The sequence below is a fragment of the Malus domestica genome, chromosome 09 (assembly GCF_042453785.1).
Source record: "Malus domestica chromosome 09, GDT2T_hap1".
Classification (NCBI taxonomy): domain Eukaryota; kingdom Viridiplantae; phylum Streptophyta; class Magnoliopsida; order Rosales; family Rosaceae; genus Malus; species Malus domestica.
The window spans coordinates 35,732,013-35,750,774 of record NC_091669.1 but is presented as its reverse complement, the minus strand read 5'-3'; the positions used below and the strand labels follow the sequence as shown (position 1 = coordinate 35,750,774).

Here is an 18,762-nt window from a genome sequence, read left to right as displayed (position 1 = left end):
CCATTTCTGAAAAAGAAGGTAACAAAAGGCAACTATCCTAGTTTCTTTGTGCTTCTCTTCCTTAAATTCTTGAGCCTATTATTCAAGCTCATAAAGGTCGTCCATCAAAGTCGAAGAAGAGAAAGGAATCTAACTCTACGCAACGTGAGCCTTCGTCGTTTAAGATAGTTGAGAAATCCTGAAAATGTAGCATTTGTAATAGTGTTGGCCATAACCGTCGGACCTGCGAACTCAACAAGAGAGGTGCATGATTTCTGTGGTATGATTGCAGATTTTGAACAAAGACATACTTGTAAGTTCTCTTTTTATAATTACTCTTTAAATCATGTTCATCTTGATTGGGACTTGAAATTAATTTGTGTTCCCTCAATTGAAATTTCTCTTGTATGTGTAACAACAATTTCTCCTTTTATAATTACTCTTTAAATCATGTTCATCTTGGTTGGGACTTGAAATTAATTTGTGTTCCCTCAATTGAAATTTCTCTTGTATGTGTAATAACTAAAGTATGCAAATAAACTACACCTTTAATCATTAGTATTTTAATGTGAGTTTGAATATATAGGATGTATTTATATATATTTTCTAATTGTTTTGGTATATTTTATTATGATATACAGGTTTTACACTTTGTTGATACATATTTGTGTGCTTGATTGAGATGTGGAGGCAATTGAAGATTAGAGTTTGATTACCAAGGAAATGAAAACAGGCTTCATGCTTGGTTTGAGATGTAGAGACAATTGCTGATACATGTATGTTTGGATGCTATGTTTAAAATTATTTAACTTTGCTTTGATATGGTTAAAATTCTAGAAAAAGAACATGAGATTATTCCTTGTTATGATATTCAAGATATGAACTGTGATAGCCACAACTATTATGTCGTATTTTAGAAGGATTACTTGTTGCCCTTAGCAACAATTTTATTTTGTTGAAAAGAAGAAATAAAGATGTTAAATCCCTCCAATTTTTTTCGTCAGCAAAATCAATTCCAAATGAAAGATTAATGAGGCCTTCAAGAAAAGAAAAATATGCACAAAATCCAAGCATTCCCACCAATTTATTTTAGTCATTAAAATTATACTTAATGAGGTTTTCAAACAAATTTAGGCACATTAAAAACAATCCAAGGGTAAAATTGGAAATCAAATTAAATGAATTAAAATAAATAAATCAGAAATATACAAAAAAAGTGTGAATTGAAATTTAAAAAATGCGAATAACAGCTCCCATAAGACCATCTCCAACCCTTGGGCTAAAAGCCAAATTTTTTAGCCCGGAAAATTTAGCTTTTAGCCCAGAAACATCTTTTCTGCTCCAACCTTCTACCCTAAAATTTTAGCCCGGAATTATTAAAGAATGAAATTAGCCTAAATTTTTTTCTTAAATCAATATAAAAAAAATGTAGTTATTGTAAATTAATTTTATGAACATTTTAATCTAAAAAAATTTAAATTCCGATAAACATTTTGCATTTAGCCCGGGGGGAAAGCTGAGGGGTATTTGGCCCAGAAATAGCATTTGTCATTTAGCCTAAAATTTTAACATGGGTTGGAGAGTGTTTGGGGGGTAATTTGGCTTTTAGCCCAGAGTTGGAGATGGTCTAATATATAAAATGTCAATTCGTAAAAATACATCGAAGCCAAAAATAAGATTCGGACACTCAAGTTGTAAAGATAAGAAAACGGTGGTTGGGTGCCCTCTGTTTATCTCAGTCGACGCCGGTGGTGGTCACTGCCAGCCAATCACCATGAGCACCGCCAGGATCGCGGCCACTCAGCCTCTCTTCTTCTCTGCACCTCACTGTCACCGACCTCCCTCCATTTATGTGGTGGACTCTAAACCAAACAGAACCTCCCCCTCCCTAAAGTTGCGATGCTCGGTGGCCAAAGAGTCGACCATATCTCCTTCGGGGATCAATGGAGAGGGTACACAGTCGGTTTCTGTTGACTGCGTGGTGGTGGGCGGTGGAATCAGTGGGCTCTGCATCGCTCAGGCGCTGGCTACCAAGCACGGCGACACCGTCCCGAATGTCATAGTCACGGAGGCCAGGGACCGTGTGGGTGGCAACATAATCACCGTCGAGAAGGACGGCTATCTCTGGGAAGAAGGCCCCAATAGTTTTCAGCCGTCCGATCCCATGCTCACCATGATGGTATTGCTCCTCTACTTCTCTTTTCTGCTCTGGCACCGTTCTCGTTCATGCATTTACATTTACATTTAACACTTACATTGAATTAATTAATTGCAAATTAGTGAATTAGAACTTAGATTAGACTGCTAGTATATGTTTAGCTAGTGGGGGGCATTCAGGTTTCTTCGTCTAATTGTATGAGTAATGACTGTATGTATAATGTATGTGTATTGATTTGTGTGTTGGGTATTTCTTGGGTTTGGTAGGTGGACTGTGGTTTGAAGGATGATCTGGTTCTGGGGGATCCAAATGCACCTAGGTTCGTGTTGTGGGATGGCAAGTTGAGGCCCGTGCCGTCCAGCCCAGCTGACATACCTTTCTTTGACTTGATGAGCATCGGTGGCAAACTCAGGGCTGCCTTTGGTGCTCTTGGCATTCGCCCTTCTCCGCCTCCTCCAGTTTGTTCTCTTTCTTTTTACTTTATTTTTCATTTATTATGTTGCCGTTCTCACTTATTCCTCAATTCCTCAACTGTACTGCTCATTTCACATAATCTTTGACAAAAGTGACAGGGTCGCGAAGAATCGGTTGAAGAGTTTGTTCGTCGTAATCTTGGCGATGAGGTTTTTGAACGCTTAATTGAGCCTTTTTGTTCAGGTCATCTCCAATTTTGAATAATTATGACTACATCATTAACTTCTCCTCGTGCATTTCTCTAGTTACTCCAATATTCATTTGCTTCTTCCTTCTAATGCGATCGTAAGATGGGTTCGGACTCAAACCTACCTAATTGTTGCATATCCCATTCAAACTTTAACCACAAACAGAAATGAAAAAGAATTGTTTGCACTGTTGAATTGCACTTCTTCCTTTTTGTTATTTATGCAAGCAAGCACCATGTGACATCAAATGGTCCATCACAGAAATGTGACCTTTCACAAATTTTAAATGGCACTTTTAACTGAACTGCCATATTTTTACACGGGTCTGAATTTTAACCATATTCATTTATTCAGCCATGCTCACTTATCTACGCGAATTATACTTGTCAAACTAACCACATAAACCTTCCTGTAAAAGCTGTTCAGTTAATTTGTATATGCTTGTTAAGCTTTTAAAGTGGTGTAGCTTTTGGTCAGCTGGTTATAGTAATTTCTTAATTGCCTAGAAACTTTTGTCATATTCAGGTGTTTATGCGGGTGATCCTTCAAAACTGAGTATGAAAGCAGCATTCGGAAAAGTTTGGCAGCTAGAGCAAAATGGAGGTAGTATCATTGGTGGTGCCATTAAAGCAATCCAGGGGAGGAATCGTGCCCCTAAGACACCTCGAGATCCGTAATAATATATTTGTTTCTTTGAAGTTATTTTATGATTTAACTTGTAAAGTTTATTATCAATGCCCTAATTTTAGTTTTTCAAAAGGCGTCTTCCGAAACCAAAGGGCCAAACAGTTGGATCTTTTAGGAAGGGACTTGGTATGTTGCCGGATGCAATTTCTACAAGGTATTCTTTCAACAAAGGATAAATACTCTTACTCTAGTTGGATGGTCATCCTTTTTTGTTAGCAAGGAGAGAACACACGTGTTGTATTTCACAGCTATGATGGTTGTACTGTATTCTATCGTGTTGGCAGGTTGGGCAACAAAGTAAAATTAACTTGGAAGCTTTCAAGTATCAGTAAATTGGATAGAGGGTACACTTTGACCTACGAAACACCAGAAGGATTGGTTTCAGTTCTGAGCAAAAGTGTTGTGATGACTGTTCCATCCTACGTAGCAAGTGGTTTATTGCGACCTCTATCTGTATGCTTCTGTCCTACATGTTTGTTATCTTTACTGCCACTTGTTTGACAGTTTAATCTTGATTTTGAGGCATTTACAGTTGGTGGTTGGTCAAAGATTTTTTCTAATAGTGGTGATTTACAAGACAAATCAACGGGTTTCTCGTCTTGTTTCTTTTTTGCAGGTTGCTGCTGCAGATGCACTATCAAAATTTTATTACCCACCAGTTGCAGCAGTTTCTATTTCATATCCAAAAGAAGCAATTCGGACTGATTGCTTGATAGATGGTGAACTGAAGGGCTTTGGTCAATTGCATCCTCGTAGCCAAGGGCTGAAAACTTTAGGTAGATTCGATTTGGTTTAGGAATTCATTATCTATGCCTATAACTATGCTTGACATCAGCGATCACCACTTCTTGCTGATTTTTTCCATGGGTTTTCTTGGGTTTTGCAGGAACTATATACAGCTCATCACTCTTTCCTAATCGTGCACCACCTGGAAGGGTTCTGCTCTTGAACTATATTGGAGGTGCCACCAATCCTGGAATTTTGTCAGAGGTAAGACGATTGCCATATGATATATGATTTTGTGGTGGGAAAGATCCATGAATGTGATGGTAAGGCAGGTGATATATGCATTTAAGTGGATTGATGGTTCTCATAAACTGTCATGGAGGTCGTAAAATGTACTTCAGTTTATATATGGCACCCTAAAAGAAGACCCCACTTTATCCAATATCCTGATTCCTTTTGTGTAATTACCTTCAGTAACTATCCGGTGAACCTTTCATTTTGGGCGTCAACCTAAATCCTACCATAATTTCATATACTTGATTAGTCAAGCAATCATGCATGAATCTTGTATCTTCATACAAGTCCCAGTCAGCCATGTGTGCAGAAACTTGGGTTTTGTCCTTTGGTAGCAGGCTTTGTTTTCCAAGGTATTGTGCCATTGCTGCTTCTGGTCTGTCTTTGTGTCCATGTGCACTTGCATATACATTTAAAATCACATTCTCGTTATTTGAACAGCGCACATGGTATGTAATTTACATTCTCATTTTTTTGCTCCCAAGCCTTTGATTTTTTCTTCTTTCTTTTAACTCTTTCCTAAAAAATAAAACACGGACAGACGGAGAGCAAGCTTGTTGAAGCAGTTGATCAAGATCTGAGAAAAGTCCTCCTAAACCATAATGCTAAGGAGCCGCTTGTATTGGGTGTGAAAGTATGGCCACAAGCTATTCCACAGTTCTTGGTTGGTCATTTTGATGTCCTTGATGCTGCAAAAGCCGGTCTAAGTGATACTGGGACCCAAGGGTTGTTTCTTGGCGGCAACTATGTCACTGGTGTAGCCTTGGGTCGATGTGTTGAGGGTGCTTATGATGTTGCGGCTGAGGTGGCTAATTTTGTGTCAAAATATGCTTACAAATAGTTCAGTTAACGGTGATTCTGCAATGCATCCTGTAGAAGTGCAATGTTAGGAAGTAGAAGTTAAGATGTTCCTTTGGACTTCCCGGGCGGCCTGGCTTTGCAGATAGAGTTCCTTCTCCTTTTTGGTATTGTATTTTGTCTATTAGTTTTAGTTGGTACTTGTGACTTGTGAGTTGTAATAACTTTTGCTTTGGTCCACCTACTCTCTTCTACTTCTATCTAGTATCTACTTACTCACACCCACACTTGGAAAATTTTTGTCTTTATTTCTTTCTTTGGGTTGATGACGAGGCAGGCGCCATTCCAGAAACTTGAATAATTATTTGTTTAGTCTATGGGTGCTAGGAGGATTAGAGAAGGGGGACCATCAGCCATAGTCTTCGATGGGTATGCCACTCCCCTTTAAACATTAGGCGCCTCCAAGGTGCAGGTTTATCATCACACTATAGTTGTTATTGTCATTAGCTTTAGGCACCTTTGCAGCGTGTGCATACTTGAGAAGACAAACTTATTTTGAGATATTGTTGTGACGGTATCTTAAATTATCTTGCATTGTCGTGAACTATAACTTTCACTTAGCAATGTTTGATTGGTTTGAAATACCCTTGCAATGACATTCCTATTGTACTGAAGCACTTCTTCTAGTTGAGATCAAGGAGTTGGCAAAACACTATTCAACGTATTATATTATATTTTTAAAATATTAATTTAACAAACATTGTGTTTAAAAAAATAATAAATTATTAATTGATGTAGTAAATTATAAAGTTGCTGTAACTCAGGTAATTCGTAATATATGTATTTGTATATTTTTTTTATATACAAAAGAAGAAATAAACTAAATTGATGCAACGATACCTTCTTGTTATTATGATGGCATGGGTTGGGGTGGTGGCGAGCATGAAAATGCACTTTTTCCCTTTTCCCTTGTTTTTTAATTCGTCAATTCTTGTTTAGGTCTGTAAGAATTAAGAAAGAAAGATATTCATGTTCCCTTCCTCCCTGGGACTTTCGGCATCGGCATCGGTCTCGTTCGTGATAAAAACAACAACAACAACAACAAAGCCTTTTCCCACTAAGTGGGGTCGGCTATATGAATCCTAGAACGCCATTGCGCTCGGTTTTGTGTCATGTCCTCCGTTAGATCCAAGTACTCTAAGTCTTTTCTTAGAGTCTCTTCCAAAGTTTTCCTAGGTCTTCCTCTACCCCTTTGGCCCTGAACCTCTGTCCCGTAGTCACATCTTCGAACCGGAGCGTCAGTCGGCCTTCTTTGCACATGTCCAAATCATCGGAGCCGATTTTCTCTCATCTTTCCTACAATTTCGGCTACTCCTACTTTACCTCGGATATCCTCATTCCCAATCTTATCATTTCTCGTGTGCCCACACATCCCACGAAGCATCCTCATCTCCGCTACACCCATTTTGTGTACGTGTTGATGCTTCACCGCCCAACATTCTGTGCCATACAACATCGCTGGCCTTATTGCCGTCCTATAAAATTTTCCCTTGAGCTTCAGTGGCCTACGACGGTCACACAACACGCCGGATGCACTCTTACACTTCATCCATCCAGCTCGTATTCTATGGTTGAGATCTCCATCTAATTCTCCGTTCTCTTGCAAGATAGATCCTAGGTAGCGAAAACGGTCGCTTTTTGTGATCTTCGCTAGATTGCTCCGGTCATTAGTGTGGATAAGTATATAAATGGATAGAGATAGGAAAGCAAACACAAGATGTACGTGGTTCACCCAGATTGGCTACGTCCACGGAATAGAAGAGTTCTCATTAATTGTGAAGGGTTTACACAAGTACATAGGTTCAAGCTCTCCTTTAGTGAGTACAAGTGAATGATTTAGTACAAATGACATTAGGAAATATTGTGGGAGAATGATCTCGTAATCACGAAACTTCTAAGTATCGGAGTGTGGTGTCGTCTTGACTTGCCTTATCTGTCTCATAGGTAGATGTGGCATCTTCTCTGGAAGTACTCTTCCTCCATCCAGGGGTGGTATCTTTAACTGGTGGAGATGCACAAGGTAATGTATCAATTTCACTTGAAGCTTACTTGTAGTCTCAGGCTTGGTCAAGCGCGATACAAACCATGTAGTAGGAGTCCCCCAAGTCGCCGAGCTAGGGGGTCTGCTGAAAGAGGTGACAGACAAGGTAAGCAATCAGAGCTCCGACTGATTGTTCACCTTCTCCCCATCTTGCAGCAGCATGAAGGATAAAGAGAAGAAAAATGAGAAGAGATGATATGAGATACTTTTGCTTTTGAAGAAGTAACTTTCCACAGGCTTATTCTTGAACTGAGCTGGAGGGTTTTCTGGTTTCCTCCAGAGTATAAGGCCGACTGAAGAATTTGAGGGTCAAAACAAGTCCATCAAATCTAGAGTACGTTCCACCCTGCTGATATGGGATACTTTTGCTTTTGACAGAGTAATGGGTGTATCGGCACGTGTGCTGTTACGCTTGTCTCCACATGCTTCCTTGTATCCTTCGCACTTGCCCTATCTGTTCCTCAAGCAGATGCGGAATCTTCCCTGGAAACATAAGATGTTGAAGATGAGTACTCGAGAGCAATGCCAGGTAAGTAATCAGGTAAGGGGTTCCAGGCAGTCAGTTCCTGGCTGGAAGCTTGATCCAAGTGCTGACTGATTGCTCTCTTTCTCCTTGTCTTGCAGGTAAAAACAAGGCCAAAGGAAAAGACAGGGAAAAAGCATGATATGGGATACTCTTGCTTTTAACCCTGATGATATGAGATATTCTTGCTCTAGTATAGCTTGTTTGCAGAGGTATTATCGGGGGGAAAGAAAGCTGAATATTTCGAAAGGCTTCGTTGGGAGTGCCCTCTCAGATATGATGAAAGGTTGAGCATTTTTGCAGGTCTGCCTGTCCGTTGGGGATGGAGGTCGACATATATAGGAGTCTCCCTAACAACAAGTAGTAATGCTATTCCTTTACCCTGCTTGGTCATAGCACGGTAGTGGGAGCTGCCAGTTTCACATGTTTTAACTCTGTCAGAGCACTTTGAAAAAGTGGTCTGTGGTATCTGGCTCTCGAGATTCGGAGAACGATGCCTTTTCGATTTTTGAGAAAGCAATCATGCTGGGGGTCTGGCTCTCGAGATTCGTAGAGCAGTGTCTCTTCGATTTTTGAGGAAGTAATCATGTTGGGAGTCTGGCTCTCGAGATTCGGAGGGCGGTGCCTCTTCGATTTTGGAGCAAGCAATCCTGTTGGGAGTGTTGTCTCGAATGTGAGTAAAGGTTGGGCATGTTTGCTAGTCTACCTTGCCACGAAGCACAAAGGTTGACACACAGAGACTTTCCAATTATCCAGCAATGGTACTGTTCCTTTACCCTCTCTTCGCTTTTGAGAAAGTAGTCATGTTGGGAGTCTGGCTCTCGAGATTCGGAGGACGGTGCCTCTTCGATTTTGGAGCAAGCAATCTTGTTGGGAGTGTTTTCTCGAAAGTGAGTAAAGGTTGGGCATGTTTGCTAGTCTACCTTGCCACGAAGCACAGAGGTTGACACACAGGGACTTTCCAATTATCCAGCAGTGGTACTGTTCCTTTACCCTTGTGGGTAATAATATGGTAGCTAGACCTTCAAAATTTATGTGTCTAAACTTTGTTAGTGCTGTTTCTTTGCTATTCTTTTACCTTTCTTGGTCAGAGCGATGTAGTGGGAGCTGCAAGCTTCACGTGCTCAACTTTGGCAGAGAACTTTGGCAAAGTTATCTGTGGTACCCATGAGCTATTGTTGCGTGTGGGAAGTGGGTGATTGAACAGTAAGATTCATGTGCTTTCTACTTCACCAGAAGTCTTCGACAGAATGCCCATAATTTCTGCAAAGCTGAGTGTGCGTGTGACAGGTGCTGACAAGGCTAGAAAAGTAGGTGCCTCTTCGATTTCTGAGATCGGCCCTCGTGGTCTCTGAGCAGCCCAGCTTTTGAGAAAGCGAGCGCCTCTTCGATTGATTCGGAGAACGATGCCTCATCGATTTTTGAGAAAGCAATCATGCTGGGGGTCTGGCTCTCGAGGATTCGGGGAGCAGTGTCTCTTCGATTTTTGAGAAAGTAATCACGTTGGGAGTCTGGCTCTCGAGATTCGGAGGGCGGTGCCTCTTCGATTTTGGAGCAAGCAATCTTGTTGGAAGTGTTTTCTCGAATGTGAGTAAAGGTTGGGCATGTTTGCTAGTCTACCTTGCCACGAAGCACAGAGGTTGACACACAGGGACTTTCCAATTATCCAGCAATGGTACTGTTCCTTTACCCTCTCTTCGATTTTTAAGAAAGTAGTCATGTTGGGAGTCTGGCTCTCGAGATTCGGAGGACGGTGCCTCTTCGATTTTGGAGCAAGCAATCTTATTGGGAGTGTTTTCTCGAATGTGAGTAAAGGTTGGGCATGTTTGCTAGTCTACCTTGCCACGAAGCACAGAGGTTGACACACAGGGACTTTCCAATTATCCAGCAATAGTACTGTTCCTTTACCCTTGTGGGTAATAATATGGTAGCTAGACCTTCAAAATTTATGGGTCTAAACTTTGTTAGTGCTGTTTCTTTGCTATTCTTTTACCCTTCTTGGTCAGAGCGATGTAGTGGGAGCTGCAAGCTTCACGTGCTCAACTTTGGCAGAGAACTTTGGCAAAGTTATCTGTGGTACCCATGAGCTATTGTTGCGTGTGGGAAGTGGGTGATTGAACAGTAAGATTCATGTGTTTTCTACTTCCCCAGAAGTCTTCGACAGAATGCCCATAATTTCTGCAAAGCTGAGTGTGCGTGTGACGGGTGCTGACAAGGCTGGAAAAGTAGGTGCCTCTTCGATTTCTGAGATCGGCCCTCGTGGTCTCTGGGGAGCCCAGCTTTTGAGAAAGCGAGCGCCTCTTCGATTTCTGAGATCGGCCTTCGTGGTCTTTGAGAAGCCCAACTTTTGAGAAAGCAAACGCCTCTTCGATTTCTGAGATCAACCCTCGTGATCTCTAAGCAGCCCAGCTTTTGAGAAAGCAAACGCCTCTTCGATTTCTGAGCAGGCGCCTCTTCGATTTCCGAAGCTCCGTCGAGTGCAGATTTTTATAGAGGCTGACATTAAGTTCCAAAGCACACTTGAATCTCCACCAGTAGAAGCTTCATTCTTGCACTTCTAAGATCTTGATTTGTCCGACCTCTTCTCTCTTCAACACCTTTGAAAATGTCTGGCCCCTCCGACCGTCGTTTTGACTTGAACCTTGTTGAAGAGGCAGCCCCGCCTTCTCCAGACAACATATGGCGCCCATCCTTCGTCTCCCCTACTGGTCCTCTTACCGTTGGGGATTCCGTGATGAAGAATGATATGACCGCTGCGGTGGTGGCCAGGAACCTTCTCACTCCCAAAGATAACAGACTACTTTCCAAACGGTCTGATGAGTTAGCTGTTAAGGATTCGTTGGCTCTCAGTGTTCAGTGTGCAGGTTCTGTGTCTAATATGGCCCAACGCCTATTTGCTCGAACCCGCCAAGTTGAATCCTTGGCGGCTGAAGTGATGAGTCTCAAACAGGAGATTAGAGGGCTCAAGCATGAGAATAAACAGTTGCACCGGCTCGCACATGACTATGCTACAAACATGAAGAGGAAGCTTGACCAGATGAAGGAAACTGATGGTCAGGTTTTACTTGATCATCAGAGATTTGTGGGTTTGTTCCAAAGGCATTTATTGCCTTCGTCTTCTGGGGCTGTACCGCGTAATGAAGCTCCGAATGATCAACCTCTGATGCCTCCTCCTTCTAGGGTTCTGTCCAGTACTGAGGCTCCAAATGATCCCCCTCCGGTGCCTTCTCTTTCTGGGGCTCTACCGACTGCTGAGACTTCTCCTAAGCAACCTTTGTGAAGGCTCCGTCTTGTGTGTTTATTTTGACTCATGTATATGTACATATTTGTAGCTGATCGGGGATATCAATAAATAAGCTTTCCTTCATTTCAACGTATTGTGTTAAATACACCAAAGCCTTCTTCGCTAAGTTCTTTGAATTTTCTTTTGTTGAAGCTTGTATGTTGAAGCTTTCTGAGTGGAGCATGTAGGTTGGGGTAGTGTTCCCTTAATTTCCCGAGTGAGGAAAACTTCTCGATTGGAGACTTGGAAAATCCAAGTCACTGAGTGGGATCGGCTATATGAATCTTAGAACGCCATTGTGCTCGATCCTGTGTCATGTCCTCCGTTAGATCCAAGTACTCTAAGTCTTTTCTTAGAGTCTCTTCCAAAGTTTTCCTAGGTCTTCCTCTACCCCTTCGGCCCTGAACCTCTGTCCCATAGTCGCATCTTCTAATCGGAGCGTCAGTAGGCCTTCTTTGCACATGTCCAAACCACCGTAACCGATTTTCTCTCATCTTTCCTTCAATTTCGGCTACTCCTACTTTACCCCGGATATCCTCATTCCTAATCTGATCCTTTCTCGTGTGCCCACACATCCAACGAAGCATCCTCATCTCCGCTACACCCATTTTGTGTACGTGTTGATGTTTCACCGCCCAACATTCTGTGCCATACAGCATCGCCGGCCTTATTGCCGTCCTATAAAATTTTCCCTTGAGCTTCAATGGCATACGGCGGTCACACAACACACCGGATGCACTCTTCCACTTCATCCATCCAGCTTGTATTCTATGGTTGAGATCTCCATCTAATTCTCCGTTCTTTTGCAAGATAGATCCTAGGTAACGAAAACGGTCGCTTTTTGGTATTTCTTGATCTCCGATCCTCACCCCTAACTCGTTTTGGCCTCCATTTGCACTGAACTTGCACTCCATATATTCTGTCTTTGATCGGCTTAGGCGAAGACCTTTAGATTCCAACACTTCTCTCCAAAGGTTAAGCTTTGCATTTACCCCTTCCTGAGTTTCATCTATCAACACTATATCGTCTGCGAAAAGCATACACCAAGGAATATCATCTTGAATATGTCCTGTTAACTCATCCATTACCAACGCAAAAAGGTAAGGACTTAAGGATGAGCCTTGATGTAATCCTACAGTTATGGGGAAGCTTTCGGTTTGTCCTTCATGAGTTCTTACGGCAGTCTTTGCTCCTTCATACATATCCTTTATAGCTTGGATATATGCTACTCGTACTCCTTTCTTCTCTAAAATCCTCCAAAGAATGTCTCTTGGGACCCTATCATACGCTTTTTCCAAATCTATAAAGACCATGTGTAAATCCTTTTTCCCATCTCTATATCTTTCCATCAATCTTCGTAAGAGATAGATTGCCTCCATGGTTGAGCGCCCTGGCATGAACCCGAATTGGTTGTCCGAAACCCGTGTCTCTTGCCTCAATCTATGCTCAATGACTCTCTCCCAGAGCTTCATTGTATGACTCATTAGCTTAATACCCCTATAGTTCATGCAATTTTGTACGTCGCCCTTGTTCTTGTAGATAGGCACCAAAGTGCTCGTTCGCCACTCATTTGGCATCTTCTTCGTTTTCAAAATCCTATTGAAAAGGTCAGTGAGCCATGTTATACCTGTCTTTCCCAAAAGTTTCCACACTTCGATTGGTATATTGTCTGGGCCTATTGCTTTTTTATGCTTCATCTTCTTCAAAGCTACAACCACTTCTTCCTTCCGGATTCGACGATAAAAAGAGTAGTTTCTACACTCTTCTGAGTTACTCAACTCCCCTAAAGAATTGCTCATTTCATGTCCTTCATTGAAAAGATTATGAAAATAACCTCTCCATCTGTCTTTAACCGCGTTCTCTGTAGCAAGAACCTTTCCATCCTCATCCTTGATGCACCTCACTTGGTTTAGATCCCTTGTCTTCTTTTCCCTTGCTCTAGATAGTTTATAGATATCCAACTCTCCTTCTTTGGTATCTAGTCGTTTATACATATCGTCGTAGGCCGCTAACTTAGCTTCTCTGACAGCTTTTTTCGCCTCTTGCTTCGCTTTTCTATACTTTTCACCATTTTCATCGGTCCTCTCCTTGTATAAGGCTTTACAACATTCCTTCTTAGCCTTCACCTTTGTTTGTACCTCCTCATTCCACCACCAAGATTCCTTTTGGTGTGGGGCAAAGCCCTTGGACTCTCCTAATACCTCTTTTGCTACTTTTCGGATACAACTAGCCATGGAATCCCACATTTGGCTAGCTTTCCCCTCTCTATCCCACACACATTGGGTGATTACCTTCTCTTTGAAAATGACTTGTTTTTCTTCTTTTAGATTCCACCATCTAGTCCTTGGGCACTTCCAAGTCTTGTTCTTTTGTCTTACTCTTTTGATATGTACATCCATCACCAACAAGCGATGTTGATTAGCCACGCTCTCTCCTGGTATAACTTTGCAATCCTTACAAGTTATACGATCCCCTTTCCTCATTAGAAGAAAATCTATTTGTGTTTTTGACGACCCACTCTTGTAGGTGATCACATGTTCTTCTCTCTTCTTAAAGAAGGTGTTGGCTAAGAAGAGATCATATGCCATTGCAAAATCCAAGATAGCTTCCCCATCCTCGTTTCTCTCCCCAAAACCATGGCCACCATGAAAACCTCCATAGTTGCCTGTCTCCCTGCCCACGTGTCCATTTAAATCTCCTCCTATAAATAACTTCTCCGTCTGAGCAATTCCTTGCACCAAGTCTCCAAGATCTTCCCAAAATTTCTCCTTCGAACTCGTATCCAACCCTACTTGAGGTGCGTACGCACTAATCACATTGATAAGTTCTTGTCCTATTACAATCTTGATTGCCATGATTCTATCTCCTACCCTCTTGACATCTACAACATCTTGTACCAAGGTCTTGTCCACGATGATGCCAACACCGTTTCTCGTTCTATTTGTGCCCGAATACCAAAGTTTAAACCCTGAGTTTTCTAGATCCTTTGCCTTACTACCAACCCACTTAGTTTCTTGTAGGCACATAATATTTATCCTTCTCCTCACCATAACTTCCACTATTTCCATAGATTTTCCCGTTAAGGTTCCTATATTCCACGTTCCTAAACGCATTTTGCTCTCTTGAACTCTACCCTTCTGTCCTAGTTTCTTCACCCTCCCCCGTCTAATAGGATCAAAGTACTTCTTTTGTGTGTCCCGGGTAAAATTGATAGGAGCATATGCTCCCAAACAACTTTGAGTGGAGTCGTTCGAAAAGAAGTTTCTATGGCCCCCTTGCTCATTTAACACTGCATCCGGGTGCCGATGGAGATGCAGCGACCCTTGCTCACTTATCACTGTGCTCAGGCCACACAGCGCGCCACTTACGGGTGACGCCCTAGCTTTAGCGCGATTTTGTTCTGGATTCATTTTCATAAGGATTCGACGTGATCATGGAGTGCCGGCTGTCGACTACCTGACGCCCTCCCCCTCCTCCTTTATCCGGGCTTGGGACCGGCCATGTAAGACATAGGCGGAGTTCGTTCGTGATAAAAACAAATCAAGAAAAAGGATGGTAAAAATTAATTTGACAAAAGTAAAAGTGAAAGTGGTGCACAGAAATCTAACACATGAATCATGATTACACAAGAATCACGAAATTAATTTGAGGCCAAGTGTGGCCTCTCTATTTGTTATAGTGAAATGCTACAAGCAGTCGACCACACCCGCATGCATCTATCGTTTATCAAATTTCACTCTTTACGAGAGAGAGATTTTGTGTATGATAATGATGTTTCACAAGTACAGAAGAACTATAGTCTGAGCAAAACTAGACCTGGGAGTGGTACCGTATGAGGCATGTAATAAAAAATACAAGAAGACTCTTCAGCAAGTTGATGAGTCCTATAAAAACAATACTGCATGTGCTTATATATGCAGTTAGGCACACTTTTAATCAGTGTGTAATAGTCTCATCAGTGGCATATTTGCAGAAGCAGCTGCCCAAAAATGAGGACAACTTACAGATAAAGGCAGATGCAAAATTATTCACAACTTACCAAATTCAGGTCTCCCTCCCTGTTTACGATCAATCGTTCTTTAGCATGGTTGTTATACTTGTTATCATTGTCATCGGGGTTATAAAAAAAAAAGCAACTGTTTCTCACCAGATGTTCCTTTTGATCCTTACCAGGTAGATTCGTACTTTCTGAATCCTTAAGTAAGGAACTGCATTAACGACGGTATGATGAAGATCTGGAAAACGGCTAAACAGATCAGCATCACCCAGGTTACTAAGATGCATGAAAAATCATATGAAACAGGTTGATACTTTTCATTCCCACAAAATATTCATTTATCTTAACCAAAGAGTACAAAAATAATATGATTCTGTTACAGAAGGCAGTAGAGGAATATAACACTTGAAGTTGATGCCTTTGTCTCCCACAGAAAACTTCTCTGAACCTCGAGTAAGAGGAAAATGGTAGAGGCCTTGAGTTCTCCTTTGAGCAGGATCAAACATATATAGTATTTCAGGCCAAAAACAAATAACGAACCCTATCAGGATATATTTGAGACCGGAGTCCACAGATTCATTAATTTACCAGCGCTCCCTTGGTTGACCATCTGGCAACACTGGAACAAGCACTTTTCCATTACTCTCTCTCGAACTGCCCTCCTGTTTGACTGGTTTGCTCACTCCAATAGTCGGTGTTTTCCCATCTTCGTCAAAATCTGGGGGTGTATCATCATCTTCATCACTCCAATCATCTTCATCATCATCTTCGTCATCATTGAACTCATCATCATCCCCAGACCACTCCTCTCCTTCCTCAAGAGTTCCATCGTTTGCCTCATCACTTCCTTCTGCACCATCTGCCTCAGTTCTGGGAGCACCCTGTCTAGGAAACCTAGGAACAGAAATAATAGATCGAAGCTTCTCCTTTATGATCAACAAACGATCCTTGTCTATCAATTGAGAATCACGATATGCTTCCCTAAGGAAAACTGAATCTCTATCTCCTTTCAAGGACACGTAAAACAAATCAGGGTGCCTTATCAGCATACCTCTCACCTGTTGAGAGAACTTAAACTCTTCTCGAAAATGAGTAAGGTGATCCACAAGAGTTCTCTTCTCCACGGTAAGACTCAAAATCTCATGAACAACCGCACAAGCATGCTTCTCTTTCTCAATAGTACCTGATCTCAGTCCCGAGAAATCAGAGTAAGGGGATATATAAGGTATGTCTCTAAACAGGCATATCCTCCTCATCTCACCCTTTGAAAGATTGAGGCCCTTTGGCAGCTTTAGTCTATTGAACTTGATAGGCCTATCTATAATCAGATCCTTCTCTTCAATCTCTCTAACCCGGTTTTCCTCTTCAGACAACTCAGCTGCTGAGACTGCAAGTTCAGGGTCCCAATGAGTTAATTCTAATGCCGGACCTCTCGCAGTTGCAACTACTTTAAAGAACTGCGGGTACCGGTGACAAATAGTGTCACGAAACTCCTGGGGAAGCCCTAAATCATTTCTCAAATGGGCAATCTTCTCCAACAGAATCCTCTTATCCAACGACATCATCAACAATTTCCTCAACTTGACCACCAGCAAGTCTTCCATCTCATTCCTAACCTTCAACTCCTCAAAATAAAGCCTTTCGGCTTCGGGAGTCAGTTTAAATTGCAAGGAATAAACCCCTTCTTCAACAATCTCAAACACGGCCGGGAATTTCTTTAAAAGGGCAATGAAACGGCGCTTTTTCTGCAGACCCAATTCTCTCCTGTACCTACCTAACTCTCTAAGCGACATAACCCTATCAGGTTGGCTGACTAAAATCTTGCGTATCTTGAGAACCAGCTTCAGCTTCTTATCCTTTTGAATGACGTTGTCAAAGGGAAGCTCCTTCCTTCTCTTGACAGCAGCAGCAGCACATATTGGGCCAAATGGGACATGGGTGGTTTTGGCGAGGTTACCCCAAGCAGCATCTCTCTCGTGTAAAACTAAACTATTGCCCCAGAAATGGGATTTTTGGGAGAGCGAGAAATGGGGGGTTTTGAGAGACTGCTTGGGTTTAAGAAGAAAAGGAGGTTTGGTGCAAGAGGAGGAGGAGAGAAACAAGGGCAAAGAAGGGGACTTAGTGGAAGAAAGAAACAGCTTAAGTTCCATCATTTGTTGAGCTCTCTAGTATAATATTACTTACAGGATTGATTTTGATTGATGATTACAAGAAAAAACATAACATAATCCAGAGATTAAGAAGATGAAGCTATTAATTTTACAGTGAAGGGACTCACCTGGATATAACTGGATAGTTTGGAGACGAAGTGAACAAGATAGAGAGGAGAGGAGAGGGCAAGGCTGAGCATGCGGCGGTTTAGTCTGGAGGTAAAACTAAAGCAGAGACGAGGTCGGATAAGGGAGGGACGGAGGGAGGGAGGGGTACAATTTTAACAATCCAGTGATTGAGAGCTCTGCACTTGTAAGCAAATTTTAGCCATTCACACAATCGAACGGCTCTCAGGTTTCCACATCAACTTAAGTAAGTGCCGTTTTGCTTTGCGGCTTTTGGCTCTTTCCCTCTCCCGTCATTATTATTGGACAAGGATTGTCTGCCCTTCTCGTGTGCCCTCCTGTTTTATGTGGTTACAGTTAAGCCACGTCAACATTTTATATTGTTTTTTTTATAGAGATAATAAGACAAAAATAAACAATAATATAAAATGTTGACGTGGTTTAACTGTAATCACACAAACAGGAGGGTACGGAAGGGCAACGGAAGTGGGAGGGTAGACAATCCTTGTCCATTATTATTAGGGTAAAAGACTGTTTACTACCCTTATGTTTCGTGGTTTTCAACATTTAGTACATCAAGTTTTTTTCGTCTTAGAGTCATACCTAAAGTGTAAATTTTGGGACAGTCTTATACATCCGTTAGTCAAACTGTTAAATCTGCCGTTAATTGTGACGTGGCGTCCATGTGGACAATGACTGGGTGCCACGTGTCGTCCACATTTATTTATTTTATTTTTTCCTTCTTCTTCTTCTGGGGTTCGGTTTTTTTTTTCTTCTTCTTCTGGGTTGCAGGGGGTTGGGTTTGGGGGGGGGGGGGCGGGGGGACAAACTGGGTTCCCTTTTTTTTTTCTTCTTTTACTTCTTCCTCCGAATCTGCAAGACGAACTGGGTTCCCTTGTTTTTTTTTCTTCCTCCTCCTTCTTCCTTCCCCTACTTCTCCTTCTTCCTCTTCTTCTTCTTCTTCCTCCGAATTTGGGGAAGATGAAGGTTTTTTATTTTATCTCCTTCCTCCTTCTTTTTCTTCTTCCTCCAAATCTGGGTTGTGGAATCGTTTTTTTTTTCTTTTCTTCTTCTTCCGACTGCAATTTTTTTTTTCTTCCTCCTTCTTCTCCTTCTTCCTTCTTCTTCCTTCTCCTCCTTCTCCTTCTTCCTTCCCCTTCTTCTTCCGACTGCAACTTTTTTTTTTTCTTCTTCCTCCTTCTCCTTCTTCCTTCCCCTTCTTCTCCTTCTTCCTTCTTCTTCTTCTTCCTCCGAATCTGGGGAAGATGAAGGTTTATA

At 41.8% G+C, this 18,762-nt stretch overlaps 2 protein-coding genes across 2 annotated transcripts; one reads left to right on the top strand and one right to left on the bottom strand.

Moving 5' to 3' along the window:
* The first annotated feature begins 1,619 nt into the window (after nt 1–1,619).
* LOC103444480 (protoporphyrinogen oxidase 1, chloroplastic) lies at nt 1,620–5,583 on the top strand. Its single transcript, XM_008383404.4, has 9 exons — nt 1,620–2,158; nt 2,404–2,595; nt 2,710–2,794; nt 3,325–3,472; nt 3,560–3,640; nt 3,771–3,939; nt 4,103–4,262; nt 4,373–4,476; nt 5,048–5,583. Exons 1-9 carry the CDS (start codon nt 1,754–1,756, stop codon nt 5,345–5,347), a joined length of 1,644 nt encoding a protein of 547 aa, XP_008381626.1. The 5' UTR covers nt 1,620–1,753; the 3' UTR covers nt 5,348–5,583.
* A 9,918-nt stretch (nt 5,584–15,501) lies between these two features.
* LOC103411869 (protein WHAT'S THIS FACTOR 1 homolog, chloroplastic) lies at nt 15,502–17,681 on the bottom strand. Its single transcript, XM_017325894.3, has one exon. It carries the CDS (start codon nt 17,359–17,361, stop codon nt 15,793–15,795), a length of 1,569 nt encoding a protein of 522 aa, XP_017181383.2. The 5' UTR covers nt 17,362–17,681; the 3' UTR covers nt 15,502–15,792.
* Between the last annotated feature and the right edge of the window lie 1,081 nt (nt 17,682–18,762).

Excerpts from the sequence above, each read along its gene's own strand:
- LOC103444480 (XM_008383404.4), top strand. The coding sequence starts at position 1,754 with ATGAGCACCGCCAGGATCGCGGCCACTCAGCCTCTCTTCTTCTCTGCA. Across the intron at positions 3,473-3,559 it reads CCTAAGACACCTCGAGATCC|GCGTCTTCCGAAACCAAAGG; the intron begins GTAATAATATAT and ends GTTTTTCAAAAG. Across the intron at positions 3,641-3,770 it reads CCGGATGCAATTTCTACAAG|GTTGGGCAACAAAGTAAAAT; the intron begins GTATTCTTTCAA and ends TCGTGTTGGCAG.
- LOC103411869 (XM_017325894.3), bottom strand. The coding sequence starts at position 17,361 with ATGATGGAACTTAAGCTGTTTCTTTCTTCCACTAAGTCCCCTTCTTTG.